We start from the raw sequence: 24,197 nt of genomic DNA, 5'->3' as shown, positions 1-24,197 counted from the left end.
TCAAGTACAGTGTAGTGGTGAAGTTGTGGTCCTAAAGGCTGATTGGCATGAATGCATGTGCAAGCATGGTGAGCCCCATTTCCATGATCTGTCTATGTTTTCTTTCCATCACTCCATTCTGATTTGATATGTGTAGACAAGTTAATTTATGGATTATGCGTTGTTCATTCACTAACTTTGTGAAGGGCCCGAACTCACCCCCAAAGTTTGATTGTATTACCTAATATTTTCATTGAATTGAGTAGACACATATCTCTGAAATAACTTGAATTCACTTAATGCATCACTTTTGTGCTTGAGTAAGTAGATCCAAGTTTGTCTGGAACAGGCATCCACAAAGGCAATATAATAAGAGTATCCATTGCTTGAAGGTGCAATTGATGGTCCCTATAAATCAGTGTGGATAAGTTCAAATAAATTAGTGTGCTTAGTTGTGGATAATGGTGCAAATAAGTTGTGAGTTTTTCCAAGACAATAATAATGACAAAAATCAAAAGATTCTTTATTCTTAAAATTCAAGTTACACAAGTTGAACACTTTTTGAATAACTTTGGGGTGAGCATGGCCCAGTCTAGCATGCCATAAATAAACTTTATCTTAGCTTGAACTATCATGTTTATCATGAGTGCGATATTTATTGGAAACTACTAAATTATTAGCGATAAGTTCTATAACATATGACTTGTGCTTCAAGTTACATCCTGAAGAATCCACCTCGAGAGTGTTGAAGCAATATAGCCCATTTTCATATAGGAATCCTTCAAGTAGCACTTGGTTAGATGCTTGGGATTTCACAAAACATTTATTAGGATGAAACTCAAAGTATAATTTATCATCTTTGGCAAATTTTGAAACTGAAATGAGATTTCTAGTTATCTTGGGCACATGTAAAAGATAAACTAACTTCATGCAGGTATTTGACACAAGAGAGGAATGTAATTTAGTGTTTCCTATTGCCTGAACTTCTAAGCTATGTCCATTTACTACAAATACTTTATTTGGAAAAACACATGATTTGATATATTGTAAATTAGAAGAGTTAGATGTGATATGGTGAGATGCACCTGAGTCTGCAAACCATTCCTGAGACTTCAATCTTTGAGGTAGTTGCAGTTGATCCAAGTGAGCTAGATATGAATTTGCAGAAGTAGATAATGTATCTTAGTTCTTGTTAACTTCTTGAGCATTATTGGTGTTGGTGGAGGTAGTGTCTTGAGCTTGAGATTTTGGTGGTGCAAGTTCAAAATGTTCATCAAAGTTGTGCTAACAGTCCACCACTGAATGCCCATACTTGTTGCAAAGTTGACAAGTTAGCCTGTTTCCAGTTGTGAAGTTAGATCTGCTTCGACCTCTTCCTCTAGAAGGTTTCCCCCTACCACGTGAGTAATAGCATGACCCTTCAAAATTTGTAGACCTGGTAGCCTGAGTGTTCACCCCAACTTGAACAATGTTGGCTGATGTATTTGGTTCTGCAAGGTCTTAACGACATTTCTCAAGTTGAGCTTCCTAAACATAGAGCAAGCCTTCTAGTTCATAGATGTCAATTGGATCAACTTTATTATAAACCATCATGAGGAACAGATTGTACTCTCCAGGGAGTCCATGAAGGATTTAGTCAATTTGATCACGTTATGATATTAGATCCCCAATTTCCATGAGTGAATCTGCAATAGCTCTGATTCGAAGAACAAATTTAGAGATTGTTTTGGTACCTTTCTTACTCCTCTTTAACTCTGCATGAAGTTGATGAACTTGTGCCTTCATCTGAGCATTGTAGTGTTTGTGCACCTTGTCTCACACCTCATAGGCATGCTTGCAAGAGAGCACATGAGGAAGCACAGACTCTGATATTATGGACAGTAACTAAGTAGACAAGGATTGGTAAGATCCACTCCTCATAGGCTTCAGATATAATATTTTTAATATGATCATTCTCATTCTTGAACATAAGAGGGATACGAGGGTTTACCAAAATCTTGTGCACTTTGTGTGACAAAATTACACCCTTAAGTTATTGATTCCATAACAGAAAATTTATTTCTTGTATTTTAATCGAGAGTTTTGGAGAAAAAGTGTTTGTCAAACATGTGAATGTCATGACTTTCGATGTATCTTGTGAGGTTTATACTTCAGGTTGTTCACTTTGTGGTGAAGTTTCAAGGTTTTCCATTGTCGATTCTTTGAGAATTAATGTAGATCCGAGTTTGATTTTGATACAAACCGTTTCTTTGAAGCAATGATCGGTGTTGTTTCACTAGCAATCCTTGTCGGCAGATGGAACTTCAATTTCTCTGAAATTGAATCCTCCGATGAAGAAATACCACACATTCTTGTTAGGACTGTGCAAGTCAGTTTCTCTGAAACCGAAGCTTCTTGATGAACACGACGAAAATGATGGTTTTAGTTTCTATGAAACTGAAAGCTTGATCGGATCAAGAAGAAAAAGATGATGATGATGGAAGAGTGTGATAGATGCAACAGAAAAGATATGTTCCCCTTAGGCATATGATACCAAGTTGAATGAGAAACTTCTCGGCATGATGATAATGATTGAATACATAGTAAGGCGTTGTAGATGAACCAAGCTTTTCTTGTTAAAAGAGTATTTCTCATTACATTGATGAAGCCTATGGCTTCTATATTTGTACATTGCATGCATGAGCTAGGAGTTAATTATTCAAGTGAAACTAATATAACTAACTTCCTAATTATCATCCATCTTAACTAATTAACCATTCTCTAATACTTATATACTCATAATGCTTATAAGATACATGTGTATAAATGAATATAACCACGTGTATTAACATTGGTGTCCAAATGAGTATAAGTATAGTTATAAAATATTTTGAAACTCACTACTATATTAAAGTGTCCAAACTCTATTTATCGTCATCCTTAAATATTCACCTTAAAATAACTAAATAAATAATATTAAAAAGTTAAAAAATAAGTTGTAAATAATTAATTGCATGAAAGTTAGTGAAATACATTTGTTGGTTTTGATGAGATATGGTATACGTGAAGGATATTTTTAATTGGAGACAAACTATTGAGATATTGGTACCCAATATTTTTACTTGGTATGGAAGTCTTAATTTTATGTATGAATAGTTCTCTTCGTACTAGTTGCGTGATTTCTTAATTCGTTTGATGATCGTATTCAGTTGTTAATTAAACTCTAGTACTACATAATTAAAAGTTTTGTTTTGTCGTTGTTTTTTTTGTACGAAATGTGAGTAACTAGTAACATGGAACCAATAAAACTAAGCTACATAGAATCGACTCTCAATATTAAATATGCTAACATACAATTTCCTATCTCTCAATTTTAAACTAAAATAATTTTGATATGTTTTTTTTTATAAAAAATCAATAAAATATTCATTTTTTAATTTATATTTTTTATCTATAAAATTCCATGATATATTTATATACAATAATGTATTATATTTCATAAAAAAATTCTCATTTAAATAAATCAAAACTGTTTAAATTTATAATAGAAAGATCAATTTCGTAAATTAAATATAGTAGAGGAATCAAAACTAAACTGTCGTTAATCCTATCAAATATATAGATTAACTTTTTTATCAAAAAATAAATTTATTCATTCAATCAATTTTAGTTAATTATATTAATTTTTTATTTTGATAAATTTATATTTTAATTTTTTTTATTGAGGGCATTTAAAAAATAGAATACACTCACCAATAAAACCTAAAATAAAAAATTAAAATAGAAATTAATTACTATACACTGTCAGTGTAAAAACTTTTCCACAAAATTTTTAAAATAAAAGTCAAACTTGTTTCAACATCTGATGTCTATGATTAACTGATGGTGTAAAATTCTTTTACACTGTCAGTGTATTTCAATTAAATCCATTATATATATATATATATATATATATATATATATATATATATATATATATATATATATATATATATATATATATATATATATATATATATATATATAATATATATATATATATATATATATATATATATATATATATATATATATATATATATATATATATATATATATATATATATATATCATTCAATTAAAACTATCCATTTTGACATATAAGCATGTAATTAAAAATAAATATAATAATAATAATTAAATCATAATAATATTAACTTCTCCACGTTTCTCTCTTTCTCTTTCTTCTTTCACATTTCTCTCACTCTCTCTTTCTCTTTCTTCTTCCACGTTTCTCTCACTCTCTTTATTTCTCATTTCAGTTACTTCTATTATTCTTCCTCCACTCCATCCATCTATTCAAAATTGATCTTTATACTTTCACAAATTTTATCTCACAAACTATATTTGCAAATCTCTACCTACATGAGGTTAAACCCTAAACCAATAATATTTTCTTCTTTTTTATGATTGCGTGACTTTCCAATTTTTTCTTATTTTTTTTCTTTTAATATTAAATTTAAGTAGAATAATTTATGGACTTCTACTGATTGTTGAAACTTTTATAAAATTTAAATCAATGGTAGCTTGAGTTTTAACGAATAATATGGAATTTGATTAAAAGAGAGAGGATAAGTTCCACTTCTTTGGTGGTTTTGAGGCTCTTGGTGGGGTCCACTCAAATCATAAGGATTAAGTTTTACAAGTTTTTTAGATATTTTTTGTTAGTAACTAGTAAAATTTTATAGACAATGACTAATAAAAGCAAGTCCCTTCGATATTTCCGTGATCACATCGTTTTGACTTGTGTATTGAATAAAAGCAAGTCCCTATAATCTTTTCATGATCACATCTTTAACCATCTTATTTGTCATTTTTATGTTAAAGAATAAATTGGAGTTAATTGACGATTGCAATTAATGTCATAAATTGGAGTTAATTGACGATTGCAATTAATGTCACGACGAGCTATACCGACCAAAATCGCAAAAGTCTTTGCACTATCGCATTCATTTTTTAAATCTTAATTGTTAACATTGTTTATGACATTCATAAACCTTTGTTCCTTCCATTACATTTTTCATGGCAGTCATATTAAGGTAAGATATCCCTTAATTAATATGCTTATGAAAAGATTTATATTTGATTCTTCGAACCATAAATCTGAGCAAAACTAAGCAAATCATTTTATTTTATTGACATAATAACTTTTTTCGTTCCAATTTCTTCGTTTGATTGATTTGCCAAACATATTTAATACATATTTATTCTAAGAAATTTGTGTTTTTATATTATTGCAAACATTGATGAAGAAAGATATAATAAATTGTCTCTACAAATTGAGCATGAAAAAGAAAAGAAAATAAAAATTAACGATCTCTCTGCATAAAAGCATTCAATATCAGACAAAATTTGAAAAAAAAATCAAAAGTTAAGAATAAATGGATAAGCACATAACTTTATAAAGACTGAGAAATACTTCCCTAATCCCTCATAGACTCCAACATAAAAAAAATCAACAAAAGACCATTTAATCTAAACACAAAAATCACAATAGAGTAAAATAGTAAGTGCAAAATGCCAACAACTTAAATAAGAGGCTCTGATGAAGTCTCCAAAGAGCATAGAAACAACTTGTTGAATTTTCCTGCTCTAAAAGGCTTGATAAGGCATGACTTGAATAAAGACCTTCAATTATAATATGAAGACAATTAATTATTAAAATTAACACTAGTATAAATATAAGTAAAAGTAGTAACATTAGAAAAAACTATTACCTCTTAATCAACCAACAATATAGAAGTTTCAAAATAGAGTTTGAAAATTGAATTTATCACCTAAGAATCATAAGTATGTTGTTAGTGAATCAAATTAACATGATAAAAAAATGAAAAGACATGTACATGTAATTTTAAGATACCTTGTTTGATTTAAATTTGGACATTTAGGCTTAGTATGACCCTTTTTCATGCAATAACTACAAGTAGAGGAACCTTTTCTGACTATCTCCAAACTGCTTTTCATTCGCAAAGTCCGCAGACGTCCTTTAGTTGCTATAAGTGGAGGGTCATGCAAAACTATATTAACATCAGATACTTTTGGCATATCTTCAGATGTTGAATCAACAAACTTCTTATTTGACTCTTCAATATCCAATAAATCAAGTTTTGCAATCCCATTTTGCAAACTTTGAATTACAATATCATGATGTTTTTCGGATTGTGAACCTCTTTCTGATAGTTTGAGGGAGTGAACCATAATACTATTAAACAATGAAGTGTCAAAAGCATTGCTGCTTTCTTCTTGAAATCCTTCAATTGTCACTTCTTTTACCTTTTCTTTTTTATCATTAATAGACCATATATGTAAAACATACTGTGAAGGGAGACAATAAACCTTTTTCTTTATGAATACACATAATACATGTCTACAAAGAATACCTGAAAATTCAAACATGTGACAACTACAATTTGCTTATTTTGAAGTGACATGAAAATTCACATAGTAGATATGCCTCTCTTTGTAAATTTCACGAACTTTATACGTCGAGACTTCAATAAAAAACTTAACGTTTTCTGTGATAAACAATTGAGAACCAACCAGCTCATCTTGAAATATTCTAAACATTTTTCTTGTATAAATTTTTGAAGCTTCTTCTTCCATGGGATATAAAGTTCGTAAAAGTGGCTTTGAATTTCTTGTTTTGAAAGTCTTCTCTCTTTCCTTGTTGTAACGTGCATCAAGAGCTTTTTCATATTGTGTCACAAATTGGCTTAATGAAGTACTTGAATTCAAAAAATCCTTAAAATATTTATTCATACTTTCACTCCTTTGAGTGGTAGACATTCCTGCACAAAAATTGTAACGTACATAAGCAGGAATCCATTTTTCTCGAATGGAGAATATCTTGTTTAGCCACTGATTATCTTGTAATCCATATTTATCAATCATTGTTTCCCAATCAGAACCAAATTCTTCAACAATGGTAGATTGGTGGATGCACTTGTAAAATTGATTTTTAAATTCACCATGTTCGTGATAGACATGATTCAAGTACTCAGGAACTTTTTTCTCAATATGCCACATGCAATAGTGATGATTAACCTTTGGAAATACCTTTGCAACTGCATTACTAATAGCAGCATCTTGATCTGTGATGATAGTTTTAGGAGAAATTCCACTCATTGCTTCTAACCAAGTACTTAGCAACAAAAAAAAAACTCTCTATAGTTTTATCCCATAATAGAGCACAACCAAAAAGAATGGATTATTGATGATTAACTCCTGTGAATGGAACAAAAGGCATTTTATATTTATTTGTCAAATACGTTGGATCAAAAGTAACAACATCACTAAAGTATTTATATGCCATTTTGGACCTTGAATCAACCCAAAAACAATTTGCTAATCTTCCTTCAACGTCCATTTGAAAAGCATAGAAAAACCCAGGATTATTCAATTGACAACTTTTAAAGTATGATAACATCATTTGAGCATCTCCATTTTCTAATTTTTTTTTATCTCTTTTCAGTTAAGTAATTGATAACATCTTGTGGACTAAATCTAACATTATCAACACCACCACTTTCAGTACATAAGACAAATCTTATTTTACTAGGGCCTAAACCAGAATCATGCAACACATCAATAAGTTTTTTTTTCACATTAGTTTTCTTTCTATGTACTCGAAGAAACTGTGAACTTCTAGGAGAAAATAGTTCATGATTATGGTCCCTTACAAATCTTGAAACAATCCATATTTCTCCATTTTTCTTTAAATACAGCATTGCCTTGCATTCTATCCTTGTTTCATCATGGACGATAATACTATTACTTTCTTCTTTCACATATTTTTTTGCTTGAAATCCCTCCTTTGAACAAAGAAATTCTTGACCTATTATCATACCATTTGTTCTTGATTTAGTAACACGACCCATAAGAAAGCTAAAACGTTTATTCTTAGCATACCTTGCGTAGTAAATTATCGTCTCTTCAATTGATGCAAACTCCATTCCTTCGTATGGCTCTAAGGGAGGCTCTGCTAGTAGTCTGCTATTGAGAGGATCAATACCAATAACACTTTCAAGCATGTCATCAGAGCTAACTATGGTTGAATCTTCATGTATGTTTTGCATCTCTTAATCTGTTATAATAATACAAACAATATTTACACAACTATTAAATATGATAATAAAAATAATATTGCACTAGTAAAGCTAGTAAAATTAAATACAATACTTATCCTCTCTCTTTTAATCAAATCCCATATTATTTGTTTACACTCAAGCTACCATTGATTTAAACTTTATAAAGCTTCAACAATCACTAGAAGTTCATAAATTATTCGACTTAAATTTAATATTAAAAGAAAAAAAACAAGAAAAAATTGGAAAGTCACACAATCATAAAAAAGAAGAAAATATTATTAGTTTAAGATTTAACCTCATGTATGTAGAGATTTGCAAATATAGTTTCTAAGATACAATTTATGAAAGTATAAAGATCAATTTTGAATAGATGGATGGAGTGGGGGAAGAATAATAGAAGTAACTGAAATGAGAAATAAAGAGAGTGAGAGAAACGTGGAAGAAGAAAGAGAAAGAGAGAGTGAGAGAAACGTGGAAGAAGAAAGAGAAAGAGAGAGTGAGAGAAATGTGCAATAAGAAAGAGAAAGAGAGACACGTGAAGAAGTTGTTATTATTATGATTTAATTATTATTATTATATTTATTTTTAATTACATGCTTATATGTCAAAATGAATAGTTTTAATGGGATGATAGTGTAAAATGGTTTTACACTGTCAATGCATCACAATCATCCGTTTGTATTACTTTTTAAATGTTTAAAATAAAAGTTAAATATTTCAAATAAATCAATGGTTGTGATTAACTGATAATGTAAAAAATCTTTACACTGTCAGTGTATATCATTTAAATTTTATATATATATATATATATATATATATATATATATATATATATATATATATAATGAATTTTATTAACTTGTGTGTTAAAAGGTATAAGTTAAGAAATTATTTTTAAAATATATATATTTAAATAATAAAATATTAATTTTAAAAAAATTAAATATACTTATATTTTAAAGACGGATATTTTAATATTTGGTTATAAAATGGCATAAGTTAGTTATGCCTTTATGGCACAAGTTAGAATTAGTTGTATATTATAATTATAAACCTACCTTAACATAGATATTAACATGTACAAGTACAATGAGTAATGGCTGATTTCAATGGCGTGGTTAAGAAACTCACCAACCCAACAATAAAAGAAGGTCTCAAGAAATGGAAATGTATAAAAATGGAAAAACACACCCTCTAAGGTACCATTTAGAAAAGAAAACAAACCATCTCTTGCCCGTAACTATAACCTACAATTGATGTAGACTTCACCATTCCCTCATTTTCTAGTGTCTTTCTCATCTTAAATTATCATTTTTACCATTGTTCCAAGTTTCATCCTTAGAATTATAAAGTCAAATTTTAAGATAATATTCATTGATATTTTCTTATTATGCATTTATTTTTGCCGGTTTGTAAGGAAGTACTCATCCTCTTTAATTAGTCTATTTCTTATTCAGATATATTTTTCAGCTTTACGACAAAGATAGCTTACATTTTTTGCTATACATAAAACCAAAGCAACATATATATTATATAGCCTCTCTAACCATAAACCAATTACAGAGAATTTCTTAAATCAACCACACCATGAATATTATTAGTATTACCATTTTCCTCATAATAACCATTCACCTTGTAAGAGTAGAATCAATTAGCAGAAGAGATTTTCCAGAAGGGTTTATCTTTGGAACTGCTTCTTCAGCTCACCAGGTACTACTATTATTCAATCACCTTATAGGTTAAATAGCTTATATAAGAAATTGAAAATGAAGTAATGTGTTATATAATATATAGTTTGAGGGAGCTGTTGATGAAGGAAACAAAGGAGATAGCATATGGGACACTTTCTCAAGATTACCAGGTAGAAAAATGAATTATTTTCTCATTTAAGTTGGCAGAAAATTTTCTGATTTTAAGGTTTTGAGTTATTTTGGTTAGGGAGAATTTTGGATTTCAGTAATGCAGACATGGCAGTGGATCAATATCACCGATTTCAGGTTACTTGAACTTTACTCTACCTATAGATAACTTGCACCAGTTTTCTTTTTTATGCTTCAATTAAGGTTCGTGACGTCAATATCACTTTATATAGAATAAACAATTCAGAATGAGCACCGTTAAGTAATTAATAATGGTATATCAAAGTATATAATAATGACAATGTTACACCAACTTTGTGTAATAGAATAAAAAATTTGCTGTCTATTGTGGTCTTTCCCGCCTCGAAAGGTTAATCTTTGCAGTTGTGCGTGATCATAAATATTGCAAAAAAGATAGAACCAATCATTGAAGTTTTATATTAATATTATAATTTCATCCTAAACAGAATGACATAAACTTGATGAAGGATTTGGGAATGGATTCTTACAGATTCTCAATTTCATGGCCTAGAATTTTCCCAAGTAAGTTACTACAATATTTTGAAAAACCTTATGTAGTTTTTGTGTTGCTTTATTTTGTGACAATTTAACAGATGGAACAGGGGAACCAAATACAGAGGGGATAAAGTATTACAACACTCTCATTGATGCTTTATTGGAAAAAGGTTACAAGATGATTCATTTTAGAATTTTATCTTAAATTATTAGCAAAGATATGTATTACATAACATAACACTATTTTTTTTTTCAATTAGGAATTCAACCTTATGTAACTCTATATCATTGGGACCTTCCACAAATGTTGGAAGATAAATATGAAGGATGGTTAAGTACACAAATCATGTAAGTCACTCTAATGTTCTAAACCTCTGCATGTCTCTGACATTTTATATAGAAGGCGTATCTGGTGTCTAACGTATCAACATTTTTTAAAAATTATTATTAGTGTCGACGTATCAATATCCTTGTCAGACTGTCTGGTGTCATGTTAATGCTTTTGTTTCGAGCTTCATATTTATCTCTACTTATTATTTGACAGAAAAGATTTTGAGCATTATGCATACACATGCTTCCGAGCTTTTGGCGACAGAGTTAAGCACTGGATTACCTTCAACGAACCTCACAACTTCGCTCTCCATGGTTACGATTTAGGGATTCAAGCACCGGGAAGATGTTCCCTTCTTGGTCATCTTCTATGTAAGAAAGGAAAATCATCCACCGAACCTTACATTGTTGCTCATAACATTCTCTTATCTCATGCTGCTGCCTACAGAAGTTACCAGCTACATTTCAAGGTTCCAAACACTTTATCTATACAACTAATACTAAAAATTTATTACTAGCATCACATTCCTTGCGTCTCACTCAACTAGTTAAATCGGAAATCACCCAATTCGCGGTTGGTTTGATCTAAGTTATTTTTTGTGTTATCTAGGAACAACAAGGAGGTAAAATAGGGATAGCTCTAGATGCTGTTTGGTACGAACCTATAACCGAACTCGAAGAAGACAAAGATGCAGCAGCTAGAGCTATGGATTTTTCACTTGGATGGTAAACTTACTCATAACATAATAATTATATCGAAATTCGATAGCTTAATTTGTGTTAACTAAGAAATTAGACTAATGTGAATCAGGTTCCTTGATCCTCTTTTCTTTGGAAAGTATCCACTCTCTATGCAAGAACATGTAGCTGAGAGATTGCCAGAGATTACTAATGCAACCTCAAACTTGCTTGTTGGATCATTGGATTTTATTGGCATAAACCACTATACCTCGCTGTATGCTCGAAACGACAGGACTCGGATTCATAAACTGATTATGCAAGATGCTATATCAGATGCTGCTGTCATTACAACCGGTAATTAACCTATTGATGGATACTGTGACTCCTTTTTTTGGTTCATTTCATCATATTCATAATCTTAACCTGAATGGAAGTTTGTGATATTTAGCATATAGAAAAGGAGCTGCAATCGGAGATAAGGTATGTTCGAAAAACGACTGATGCTAAAGTGTGTTAGTTATAGATTCATGCTGAATTTCTTTTATAAAATCAACATCAAATTTCTTTTATTCAGGCAGCTTCCAATTGGCTACACATTGTCCCTTGGGGAATCAGAAAGTTGATGAAACATGTGAAATGCAAATATGGGAACGCACCCGTAATCATAACCGAAAACGGTTAGTAGTTTTGCATGCAGAAACTAGTCTTAATTGAGTTCAATAACTACATTCATTCAATTTCATGTCAGTGTGAATGTCACGTATGTTAGTGTCGGTTTTAGTGTTTCAGAGTGCAATCTATGGTTATTGAACATGTCTCAATACTCAAATTATCATTTTTCTAACATTTAACAAATTTTTGACGGCAGGAATGGATGATCCAACCGGACCGTTTATGACCTTAGAAAAGGCATTAAATGATGACAAAAGGATAAGATATCACAGGGACTATCTCTCAAACCTATCTGCTGCTATAAGGTATTAATGCAAAATTTCACAAGTGCTTGAATTCATGCAACTGTTGAATCCTTGATCTTGATAGCCATCTTGATATTGAGATAACATGGACTTAATGCAGGGAAGATGATTGCAATGTGAAGGGTTACTTTGTATGGTCATTGCTTGATAATTGGGAGTGGAACTTGGGATATACAGTACGGTTTGGACTCTACTATGTAGATTTCAAAAACAACCTTACTAGGATACCAAAATCTTCTGTGAATTGGTTCAAAAATATGCTCAGATTCGAAACTGAAAAAATTAGTGATATTTGAATTGTTGTCATACATGTCAAATAGCAAGTGTATATAGCACACATATTTTTAAGAAATGTTAAAAATTGAAATTATTAAAATATTTTGAGATGTTTATTTTGTTGGATATAAGCCAAATTTAGCACTTACTTGCTAATTAAGTAATTAAAAAAAAAGGAAATGAGAGAGATTGTTGTACCATTTGAGATTTCTAACAACTCCATTCCCATCATTTAAGAAAGCTCGCCAAGATATGATAGTTAAAACTTAAACTTCATTGTCATGTTTTTTTTAATAAGCAATGCTTCAAAAAAAGAAATATAAGGGGTACTCCAATCAATTACAAACAGACCAAATTACCCAATCTTCCTAAAGTAAAGAAGAGGTAAAATGTTTCAATCATAAAAAGTACAAGAAACATACGATTTACAAGTTATGCCCATCCAAACCCAAGACCTATGAATGATCGCCGTCATGCATTCATCGAAATTGAAAATGGTACCTTTGAAAATAACAACATTTCGCATTAACCAAATGCTCCAAATGGAGGCCATCCAAATTACACTAACGGTTATTCTATCAATCTTATTTTTCACCTTCCGACAGAATAAGAAGTAGTCTCCAAACTCTTCAAAAGACAAATCCAAATTGTTTTCTATCCAAGACATAACATTTACCCAAATTCTTCCTGTGAATTCACACAAACCAAAGAGATGCATCTTAGATTCATCTTCCCTAAAACTAAAAACACAACAAATATCTCTAGCATCCGTCAAAATGCCCCTTCTTACCAATTGATCTTTAGTAGGAATCTTATTGAGAATAAATCTCCACCCAAAAAGCGAAATATTTGACGGAACCTTAACCTCCCAAAGATAAGATAAAATGTTCAAAACATCTATTGAAATCAACCCTTCATTAGACAACGACGAGAAAGTATCAAAACAAGACTTTACCGAGAAACAACCGTTGTCTTCCCTCATCCATTCAAATTCGTCATTCGTATTCTGCATCAACTCCACCTTCGACAACATCTTTTTGATTTCCTCCAAATGAATGGAATCAACTCTATCTAGATTAGACACGATATCCTGAAAATTCCAGGTCCAAGAATTTCCAGACCACGAAACTGCATCCACCACACTAATGTCATTGTCAACAGCAGCTGCAAAAAATTTCGGATACACATTCTTCAAGGATTGATTATCCAACCACATTGCATATGCCAAAAAGTTGTTTGACGACCATCTTTGAGCCTGCAATGAATAAGCCCAGCAAAACCAGAATTAACAGTTTCAGATTTAATGTCCGACTGTTGGAAATCCACAACAACCTATGGAGAATTTCTATCAATCTTGATTAACAAGATTTTTATCAACCACACAATGACAATGAAAAGTAAAGAACGATTGAGAAAAAAAAGAAAAGAAAATTGGAGAAGAAGAAAAATATTTTCTGCAGAGTTTTTCCTCTGCCCACAACCTGTGGAAAACTTCTTTATTCACTTTATAACTGTAAAATTATGTGAATACAATGTTATGAGTTATTTTAAGAATAGGGGTTACTCCATGTATTTATAGATTTAAGTTAGATTACTACATAAGCCAAAGCCCAAAATTATAAAAGTCCAAAATAGTTAACATTACTAAAATTAGGCATAAGTCAAAATCATGTGTGAAGCAACATGCTTCGACACTTCGACGCACTAGGCTATTCGACACATCATTATTCTATCGAGCAACCTGCTTCAACACAATGAATTATAATTCAACACACCACCTAATTTATTGTGTCTAAGCTATCTGCATTCATCATAGCTCTTAGTCTTCTGAATAATTTGACCTGCACTCCCTTTGTCATGATGTCTGCAATCTGATTCTCAGTTCTGTAGTGTTCCGAATTCATCTTCTCATCTGTTACCTGCTCTCGAAGATAATGTAACCTCATTTCGATGTGCTTGCTTCGACCATGTATTATCATATTCTTCTCCAGATTGATAGCTGACATGTTGTCGATCTTCATGGTAATTGCTCCATGACTATTCGTTGTTATCTCTTTAACCAGATTCATCATCCATGTTACTTGACATGCACAAAGAGAAACAACTATGTATTCTGCTTCACACGATGTTAATGACACTACTGGCTCCTTTCTCGAACTTCAAGCAACTGGTGCACCACCTAGCATAAACACATAAGCAACTGTGGATTTTCGATCCTCAACATCACTACACCAACTTGAGTCGGTGTATCCCACTAGTTTGCATTCTTTTCCTTCATTAGCTGTAGGAAATAAAATACCATAGTCGAGAGTTCCTTTCAAATACCTTAGTATCCTCTTCGCCGCTACTAGATGTGATACATTTGGCTTCTGAACGAATCTACTCACCATACCTACACTGTATGCTAAGTCATACCTTGTGCGATAAAGGTATCGAAGTGACCTAATAAGTCTTCTATATTGGGTTGGGTCGACATCATCTTCATATGAATCTTTCGGCAGTTGTAATCTGGGCTCAGTTAGAGTCAAAGTTGGGTTGCAATCTTGCATCTCAAATCTCTTAGGTATTTTGCATGCATACCTTTTTTGATGCATCATCAAACCTCTATCACTCTTGTATAATTCGATGCCAAGGAAATATGAAATGTCACCCATATCTGATATTTCAAATTCCTTGTTGAGATCACCTTTGAAGTCTTCAATCTCCTTCTTGCAACTACATGTTATCAATAAGTCATCAACATATAGATATAGTATAAGCAATCCACTCTTATTTCTTCTTACATATACTCCATGTTCAGTTGTGCACTTCACAAATTCCTTCTCCCTTAGAAATCCATCTATCTTCTTGTTCCAAGCTCTTGGAGCTTGTTTAAATCCGTATAGGGCTTTATGCAGCATGTACACCTTTCTTTCTTCGCCTTGTTTCACAAACCCAGCTGGTTGTGCAACATCAACTTCTTCTTTTAAGGGGCCATTCAGGAATGCACATTTCACATCCATATGACACATCTTTCAGTTGTTCATGTTTGCTAGACAAACAACCAACCTTATCGTTTTGATCCTAGCAACAGGTGCAAAAACTTCGTCAAAGTCGATTCCTTCTTTCTGAAGAAATCTTTTCGCCACAAGTCTTGCCTTGTGTCGAGTCACTTCAACTTTGGGATTCAACTTCACCTTGTATACCCACTTCACATCGATTTCCTTCTTGTCTTGGGGAAATTCGACAAGTGACCAAGTGTTATTGACTTCGATTGACTTCAGTTCTTCGTTCATTGCTTTCACCCACTTCGAATCTTTCAATGTTATAGCTGTATTGACTGGTTCGACATCTGCGTAGAAAGCATAGTGTATCAGCTCACCTTTTTCATTTACCATATCATCTGATGTAATCACACATTCTTGCAACCTTGCAGGCATGTGTATTGTTCTTTAAGGTCTGCTTGGGTCTGCTTTGTAACACCCCGAATATTTTGGATTAATTTAAATATTATTTTAATAAGATTATTGGAAGGAAAAAGGAATTATTAAATAATATTGGGAAATATTATTATTGATGTTATTTATTTTATTATTAATTAAATAAATAAAATAAATGGAATATGAAGAGTGGAAGGGTAAAAGTGGAATTGGATATAAGAGGCCAAAGTGAAAACTCAGAAGTTTTGTCACGTATTTTGCCTCAGAGTCAGAGAAAGAGAGGAACCGCTGAAGAGAAAGAGAAGGAAGAGGAAAAGGCCAAAGATTGCTCAGAGCTTCCTTCAATCCAAAGAGGTAAGGGGTCTGAACCTTATTAAACGATAATATGCGAGCAATTTCATGATATCTGTTGGGTTGTTGATGAATTTTGGGGATTTTAGGGAGATTGGGAAAGTTGGGGTTTTGATGATAAATTCTCCGATTTGTGAGTTTTGTGGAGTTATATGCACTGTAATCGAAGTATGTTGTGTATATATGTCTGTTAAATGTCGATTTTGGTTTGTTAGCTGTGGGGTACGGGTTACGGCGAGTAGAGAAGCAAAGCTGCGTTGGGTTCTGTAGCAGGGGGCTTCTGTTCGCGCGCGATTCGCGGCGCGAAGCCCAGTTCGCGGCGCGAACTGGGCAGAATCCAGAGGAGTTCTGTAACGCACCGTTCGCGGCGCGAACCCTGCTGCGCGGCGCGAACTGTGCTGTGCAGAAGTTGATGTTGGTGAGTTTTTGAGTGCGTTGAGTTGCGAGACTCTTAGTAAGTCGCTGTAATTGTATTATAACAATTAATAGTGATTGTATGATGGTGTATGAGGTGTTTATGATGATGAGATGTTGAGTTTACGTGTTTAGTTATAAATGTGTTATGTAACGATATGATATTGTTGTAATGTTGTTGTTGTTTTGTTGAGTTGTATGTCATGCTATTAATGATGATGATAACATGACTATATGATGCTGTTGTTGCTATGTTGATGATGATGCATGTTTGGTGTGCATGCATTCATGAAAGGCCGATGCCTAGTGATGAACGGACTGAGTTCCAATGATGATGTTGACTCCGGGCTTGTTGAGAGGCTTGGTTCCTTGCGGGGAACTCGGATTCTATGGTGGTGAATCTGGGAGTGGTGATCCTGTAGTGGTCACAAAATGGGTATATCGAGTCGTGTTGAGTCATGCATGGGTGTGTGCATTGCATTTGATATGTTGTTTTGCTGATGTTCATGAGTATGTTGATTATGATGATTATGATGAGCTGTGTTGGCATAGGGGGAATATATTATGTTTATATTTCTGTCGTTATATTATTATTTAATAATGTAATTCTCACCCCTTCTGCATGTGTTTATGTTCATCTATGATGAGCAATGTGCAGATAAAGAGGAGTAGCTATTGTTGAGGTTTGAAGAATAAGTGTAGAGTTATTCTACAGAGTCGAGTCAAATGCTCTGGTCATGTGACACCGGGGTTATGGGATTCGATAGATAATTGGTTATTATTTACGTTGTTTATGATGACTAATATGTTGAGATGCTTTGTTGAGATAATGTTGAAACATTATTATGAATTGTTATATGATGAATGATAATATTTGTGTTGTTGTCCGCTGCGAAGTTTTAATAAAATAAATAATATGTTTTATGTTGTGATGCGATAAGTGTTATGTTGTAAGAAATGTAAACTCTTCTACATGTTGTACTCTGATAATTTATTTAAATATGTCGTTTGGGTAGAAGGGTGTTACATTAGTGGTATCAGAGCATGGTCAGTCCAGTCGAGTCATAATGTGATGTTTTCCCTGTTGGTCGATTAGTGTAAATGACACTGTCGATATTTAACGGTTGTGGTTGTGTTGTGTAGAGTATGGCTGGAGAAAATGACTGTGCGATTTCTGAGGCTTTGGCTGCTATAGCGCAGGCTATGCAGGCGCAGCAGAATCCGCCGGTCGACGAGTTTAAGAATTTGGGAAGGTTTCTGAAGAATAACCCTCCTACATTCAAGGGGCGCTATGATCCAGATGGTGCTCAGATTTGGCTGAGGGAAATTGAGAAGATCTTCCGGGTGATGACATGTACTGAAGCACAGAAAGTGCAGTTTGGTACGCATATGTTATCTGAAGAGGCTGAAAACTGGTGGGATAACACTCGCCAGAGAATTTCAGTACCAGGTGCTGAGATGACTTGGGAAAGGTTCAAGACGGTCTTTCTGGAGAAATATTTTCCTGCTGATGTGCGATGTAAGAAGGAGATGGAATTTCTAGAACTGAAACAGGGTAACATGTCTGTTGCTGATTACGCTTCGAAGTTTGAGGAGCTGGTGCAGTATTGTCCTCATTATAATGATGCTGGTGCTGAGGGATCCAAGTGTGTCAAGTTTGAGAACGGGTTGCGTCCCGAGATCAAACAAGGCATTGGTTACCAGGAGATTCGTAGGTTTCCTACACTGGTTAATAAGTGCAGGATATTTGATGAAGATAGCAAGGCTAGGACTGCTCATTACAAGAGTCTTAGTGAGAAGAAGAATAAGGATCGTGGTAGTCCTTATGCATCTCCGAATGGTAAAGGTAAGCAGAAAGTGGTAGATGAGAAGAAGCCAAGTGGGGGAGGATCTTCCATAGCTGGTAAATGTTTCAAGTGTGGCGAGCCAGGCCACCGTGCTGATAGCTGTACCAAGAGAGTGCTGAGATGTTTCCGATGCGGCCAGGCTGGTCATAGAGTTACTGAATGTAAGGATGCTGGTCCGACGTGTTTTAATTGTGGCGAGAAAGGCCATATCAGTTCGCAGTGCTCGAAACCGAAGAAGGCGGCTACTGCAGCTCATACTACTGGTAGGGTGTTTGCTCTGAGTGGGGCTGAAGCTCCTAAAGAAGATAATCTGATTAAAGGTACTTGCTTGATTAATAATGTTGAATTGCTTGCTATTGTTGACACTGGTGCTACTCATTCGTTCATTTCGTATGAGTGTGCGACCAGGATTGGTGTGATTATGTCGTCCCTAGGCGGAAGTATGGTGATAGATACTCCTGCTAATGGTTTTGTGAAGACTTCTGTTGTCTGTCGAGGTTGTCATTTGACGATCTTTGAGAGAGAGTTCGTGGTTGATTTGGTGTGCTTACCTTTGCACCAAATTGACATTATTCTGGGAATGAATTGGCTAGAATTCTATGGCGTGTTTATCAACTGCTATAGGAAGACGGTGCGGTTTTCTGAAGTTGGTGAGAATGATGAGGCAAGATTTCTATCTGCTAGGCAGGTGGGGGATTTTGTGAAAGATGAAGCTCAGGTATTCGCTTTATTTGCGTCTCTGCAAGCGGATAAGAAAGTAGTGAGTGTAGATTTGCCTGTTGTCTGTGAATTTCAGGATGTGTTTCCGGAGGATGTAAGTGATTTACCTCCAGAACGTGAAGTCGAATTTGCCATTGACTTAGTACCAGGTACGAGTCCAGTGTCGATGTCTCCTTATAGAATGTCGGCAACTGAATTAGTTGAACTGAAGAAGCAACTTGAGGAATTGTTGGAGAAGAAGTTTGTGCGTCCAAGTGTTTCTCCTTGGGGTGCACCAGTATTGTTAGTGAAGAAGAAAGAAGGTACGATGAGGTTGTGTGTCGATTATCGGCAGTTGAATAAGGTGACTATCAAGAATCGGTATCCATTGCCGAGGATTGATGATTTGATGGACCAGTTGGTTGGAGCTCATGTTTTCAGTAAGATTGATTTGCGGTCGGGTTATCATTAGATCCGAGTGAAGTCAGGGGATATTGCGAAGACTGCTTTCCGTACGAGGTATGGTCATTATGAATACACTGTGATGCCGTTCGGTGTGTCTAATGCTCCAGGTGTGTTTATGGAATATATGAATCGTATATTTCATCCGTACCTTGATAATTTTGTTGTGGTGTTCATAGATGATATATTGATATATTCTAAGACGGAAGAAGAGCATGCAGGACATCTGAGAATTGTTCTGCAGGTGTTAAGAGAAAAGAAATTATATGCAAAGTTATCTAAATGTGAGTTCTGGTTGAAGGAAGTGAGTTTCCTTGGCCATGTGATTTCGGGTGGTGGGATTTCTGTTGATCCTGCTAAAGTTGATGCTGTATCACAGTGGGAGACTCCGAAGTCTGCTACTGAGATACGTAGTTTTCTGGGGTTAGCTGGTTATTATCGCAGATTTATTGAGGGCTTCTCTAAGTTGGCATTGCCGTTGACGCAGTTGACTAAGAAGGGTCAAGTGTATGTGTGGGATGCAGCTTGTGAAGCGAGTTTTGTTGAGTTGAAGAGGCGGTTGACCAGTGCTCCAGTGTTGATCTTGCCTAATCCTGGTGAGTCCTTCGTTGTTTATTGTGATGCTTCTTTGATGGGTCTTGGTGGTGTTTTGATGCAGAATGGTAAAGTTGTAGCTTATGCTTCTAGACAGTTGAAAGTTCATGAGAGGAATTATCCTACGCATGACCTAGAACTTGCAGCTGTTGTATTTGTGTTGAAAATGTGGAGGCATTATTTGTATGGTTCCAGATTCGAAGTGTTCAGTGATCACAAGAGTCTGAAGTATCTGTTTGATCAGAAAGAGTTAAATATGAGGCAGAGAAGGTGGTTAGAATTACTGAAGGATTTTGACTTTGAATTGAGTTATCATCCCGGTAAGGCTAATGTAGTTGCAGATGCACTGAGTAGAAAGTCTCTACATATGTCTATGATGATGGTTCGGGAGCTTGAGTTAATTGAACAGTTCCGTGATATGAGTTTGGGTTGTGAAGTTTCCGCTGATAGCGTAAAGTTGGGTATGCTGAAGTTGACTAGTGGAATTCTGGAAGATATTCGGAATGGTCAGCAAGTTGATGTCGCTCTAGTTGATCATATTACTATGGTTAACCAGGGTAATGGTGGTAATTTTGAGATTGATGAGAATGGCATCCTGCGATTTAAAGGTAGAGTTTGTGTTCCTGAGGTGTCGGAATTGAAAAAGAGTATTCTTGAAGAGGGCCATAGGAGTGGATTGAGTATCCATCCAGGTGCAACTAAAATGTATCAAGATTTGAAGAAATTGTTTTGGTGGGCGGGTATGAAAAGAGATGTTGCTAAGTTTGTGTATGCCTGTTTGACTTGTCAGAAGTCAAAGATTGAACATTAGAAACCGGCAGGTATGATGCAACCTTTGAAGATTCCTGAATGGAAGTGGGATAGCATTTCCATGGATTTTGTGACGGGATTGCCGAGGACGGTGAAAGGTAATGATTCTATTTGGGTGATTGTGGATCGATTGACTAAGTCGGCGCATTTCTTGCCGATGAAGATTAATCATTCTTTAGAGAAGTTGGCAGAGTTGTATATTGAGGAGATAGTGAGGCTGCATGGTATTCCATCCAGTATTGTGTCTGATAGAGATCCCAGATTTACTTCTAGATTTTGGGAAAGTTTGCAGAAAGCGTTGGGGACTAAGTTGAGGTTGAGTTCAGCTTATCATCCTCAGACTGATGGTCAGACTGAAAGAACTATCCAATCCTTGGAGGATTTGTTTAGAGCTTGTGTGTTGGAGCAGAGTGGTTCTTGGGATAGTTATTTGCCGTTGGTGGAGTTTACTTATAATAATAGTTTTCATGCTAGTATCGGTATGGCTCCATATGAAGCATTGTATGGTAGGAGGTGTAGAACTCCATTGTGTTGGTATGAGTCAGGTGAGAGTGTTGTACTCGGACCTGAGATTGTGCAGCAGACGACTGAAAGGGTTAAGATGATTCAGGAGAAGATGAAGATTTCTCAGAGTCGTCAGAAGAGTTATCATGATAAGAGGAGAAAGGCACTTGAGTTCCAAGAGGGAGATCATGTGTTCTTGAGAGTTACTCCGACGACAGGTGTGGGTAGAGCTTTAAAGTCTAGAAAGCTTACTCCGAGGTTCGTGGGTCCGTATCAGATTTTGAAGAGGGTTGGGGAAGTGGCGTATCGGATAGCTTTACCGCCGTCGCTTTCTAATCTGCATGATGTGTTTCATGTATCTCAGTTGAGAAAATATATTGCGGATCCTTCGCATGTTGTTCAGTTGGATGATATCCAGGTGAGAGATAATTTGACCGTTGAGGTGTTGCCAATTCGGATAGATGACCGAGAAGAGAAGACCCTGAGAGGTAAGAAGATTGCTCTAGTGAAAGTTGTTTGGGAAGGTCCAGCTGGTGAGAGCTTGACGTGGGAGCGTGAAGATCAGATGAAGGAGTCGTATCCGGCTCTATTTGCTTGAGGTATGTTTTCGAGGACGAAAACTTCTAAAGTGGGGGAGAGTTGTAACACCCCGAATATTTTGGATTAATTTAAATATTATTTTAATAAGATTATTGGAAGGAAAAAGGAATTATTAAATAATATTGGGAAATATTATTATTGATGTTATTTATTTTATTATTAATTAAATAAATAAAATAAATGGAATATGAAGAGTGGAAGGGTAAAAGTGGAATTGGATATAAGAGGCCAAAGTGAAAACTCAGAAGTTTTGTCACGTATTTTGCCTCAGAGTCAGAGAAAGAGAGGAACCGCTGAAGAGAAAGAGAAGGAAGAGGAAAAGGCCAAAGATTGCTCAGAGCTTCCTTCAATCCAAAGAGGTAAGGGGTCTGAACCTTATTAAACGATAATATGCGAGCAATTTCATGATATCTGTTGGGTTGTTGATGAATTTTGGGGATTTTAGGGAGATTGGGAAAGTTGGGGTTTTGATGATAAATTCTCCGATTTGTGAGTTTTGTGGAGTTATATGCACTGTAATCGAAGTATGTTGTGTATATATGTCTGTTAAATGTCGATTTTGGTTTGTTAGCTGTGGGGTACGGGTTACGGCGAGTAGAGAAGCAAAGCTGCGTTGGATTCTGTAGCAGGGGGCTTCTGTTCGCGCGCGATTCGCGGCGCGAAGCCCAGTTCGCGGCGCGAACTGGGCAGAATCCAGAGGAGTTCTGTAACGCACCGTTCGCGGCGCGAACCCTGCTGCGCGGCGCGAACTGTGCTGTGCAGAAGTTGATGTTGGTGAGTTTTTGAGTGCGTTGAGTTGCGAGACTCTTAGTAAGTCGCTGTAATTGTATTATAACAATTAATAGTGATTGTATGATGGTGTATGAGGTGTTTATGATGATGAGATGTTGAGTTTACGTGTTTAGTTATAAATGTGTTATGTAACGATATGATATTGTTGTAATGTTGTTGTTGTTTTGTTGAGTTGTATGTCATGCTATTAATGATGATGATAACATGACTATATGATGCTGTTGTTGCTATGTTGATGATGATGCATGTTTGGTGTGCATGCATTCATGAAAGGCCGATGCCTAGTGATGAACGGACTGAGTTCCAATGATGATGTTGACTCCGGGCTTGTTGAGAGGCTTGGTTCCTTGCGGGGAACTCGGATTCTATGGTGGTGAATCTGGGAGTGGTGATCCTGTAGTGGTCACAAAATGGGTATACCGAGTCGTGTTGAGTCATGCATGGGTGTGTGCATTGCATTTGATATGTTGTTTTGCTGATGTTCATGAGTATGTTGATTATGATGATTATGATGAGCTGTGTTGGCATAGGGGGAATATATTATGTTTATATTTCTGTCGTTATATTATTATTTAATAATGTAATTCTCACCCCTTCTGCATGTGTTTATGTTCATCTATGATGAGCAATGTGCAGATAAAGAGGAGTAGCTATTGTTGAGGTTTGAAGAATAAGTGTAGAGTTATTCTACAGAGTCGAGTCAAATGCTCTGGTCATGTGACACCGGGGTTATGGGATTCGATAGATAATTGGTTATTATTTACGTTGTTTATGATGACTAATATGTTGAGATGCTTTGTTGAGATAATGTTGAAACATTATTATGAATTGTTATATGATGAATGATAATATTTGTGTTGTTGTCCGCTGCGAAGTTTTAATAAAATAAATAATATGTTTTATGTTGTGATGCGATAAGTGTTATGTTGTAAGAAATGTAAACTCTTCTACATGTTGTACTCTGATAATTTATTTAAATATG

The 24,197-nt window shown here is 34.6% G+C and overlaps 1 protein-coding gene and 1 pseudogene across 2 annotated transcripts; one reads left to right on the top strand and one right to left on the bottom strand.

The window, feature by feature from the left end:
• Positions 1 to 5,770: 5,770 nt before the first annotated feature.
• Positions 5,771 to 8,072, bottom strand: LOC127103175 (protein FAR1-RELATED SEQUENCE 5-like; annotated as a pseudogene).
• Positions 8,073 to 9,290: 1,218 nt separating this feature from the next.
• Positions 9,291 to 12,839, top strand: LOC127106239 (putative beta-glucosidase 41). 2 transcript variants are annotated; one of them, XM_051043539.1, is made up of 13 exons: positions 9,291 to 9,794; positions 9,879 to 9,945; positions 10,023 to 10,081; positions 10,411 to 10,486; positions 10,567 to 10,629; positions 10,720 to 10,807; positions 11,004 to 11,259; positions 11,400 to 11,515; positions 11,601 to 11,824; positions 11,919 to 11,950; positions 12,045 to 12,147; positions 12,339 to 12,447; positions 12,548 to 12,839. In XM_051043539.1, the coding sequence occupies exons 1-13, from the start codon at positions 9,672 to 9,674 to the stop codon at positions 12,741 to 12,743; spliced, it is 1,512 nt and encodes a 503-aa protein (XP_050899496.1). In that variant the 5' UTR covers positions 9,291 to 9,671; the 3' UTR covers positions 12,744 to 12,839. The 2 variants fall into 2 exon arrangements, with proteins under 2 accessions (XP_050899496.1, XP_050899495.1); XM_051043538.1 differs by having other exon boundaries at positions 10,558 to 10,629.
• The last annotated feature ends 11,358 nt before the right edge of the window (positions 12,840 to 24,197 follow it).

The sequence above is a fragment of the Lathyrus oleraceus genome, chromosome 7, assembly GCF_024323335.1.
Source record: "Lathyrus oleraceus cultivar Zhongwan6 chromosome 7, CAAS_Psat_ZW6_1.0, whole genome shotgun sequence".
In the NCBI taxonomy this organism is placed as follows: Eukaryota; Viridiplantae; Streptophyta; class Magnoliopsida; order Fabales; family Fabaceae; genus Lathyrus; species Lathyrus oleraceus.
Note: the sequence above shows the minus strand (reverse complement) of the source record. Positions and strands in the feature narration are given on the sequence as shown.

What these genes read in the sequence shown, in the direction of transcription:
- LOC127106239 (XM_051043538.1), top strand. Translation starts at nt 9,672, where the DNA reads ATGAATATTATTAGTATTACCATTTTCCTCATAATAACCATTCACCTT. An exon ending in CTGCTTCTTCAGCTCACCAG is followed by an intron (nt 9,795 to 9,878) that starts GTACTACTATTA and finishes TATAATATATAG; the next exon opens with TTTGAGGGAGCTGTTGATGA. An exon ending in AACCTATCTGCTGCTATAAG is followed by an intron (nt 12,448 to 12,547) that starts GTATTAATGCAA and finishes GACTTAATGCAG; the next exon opens with GGAAGATGATTGCAATGTGA.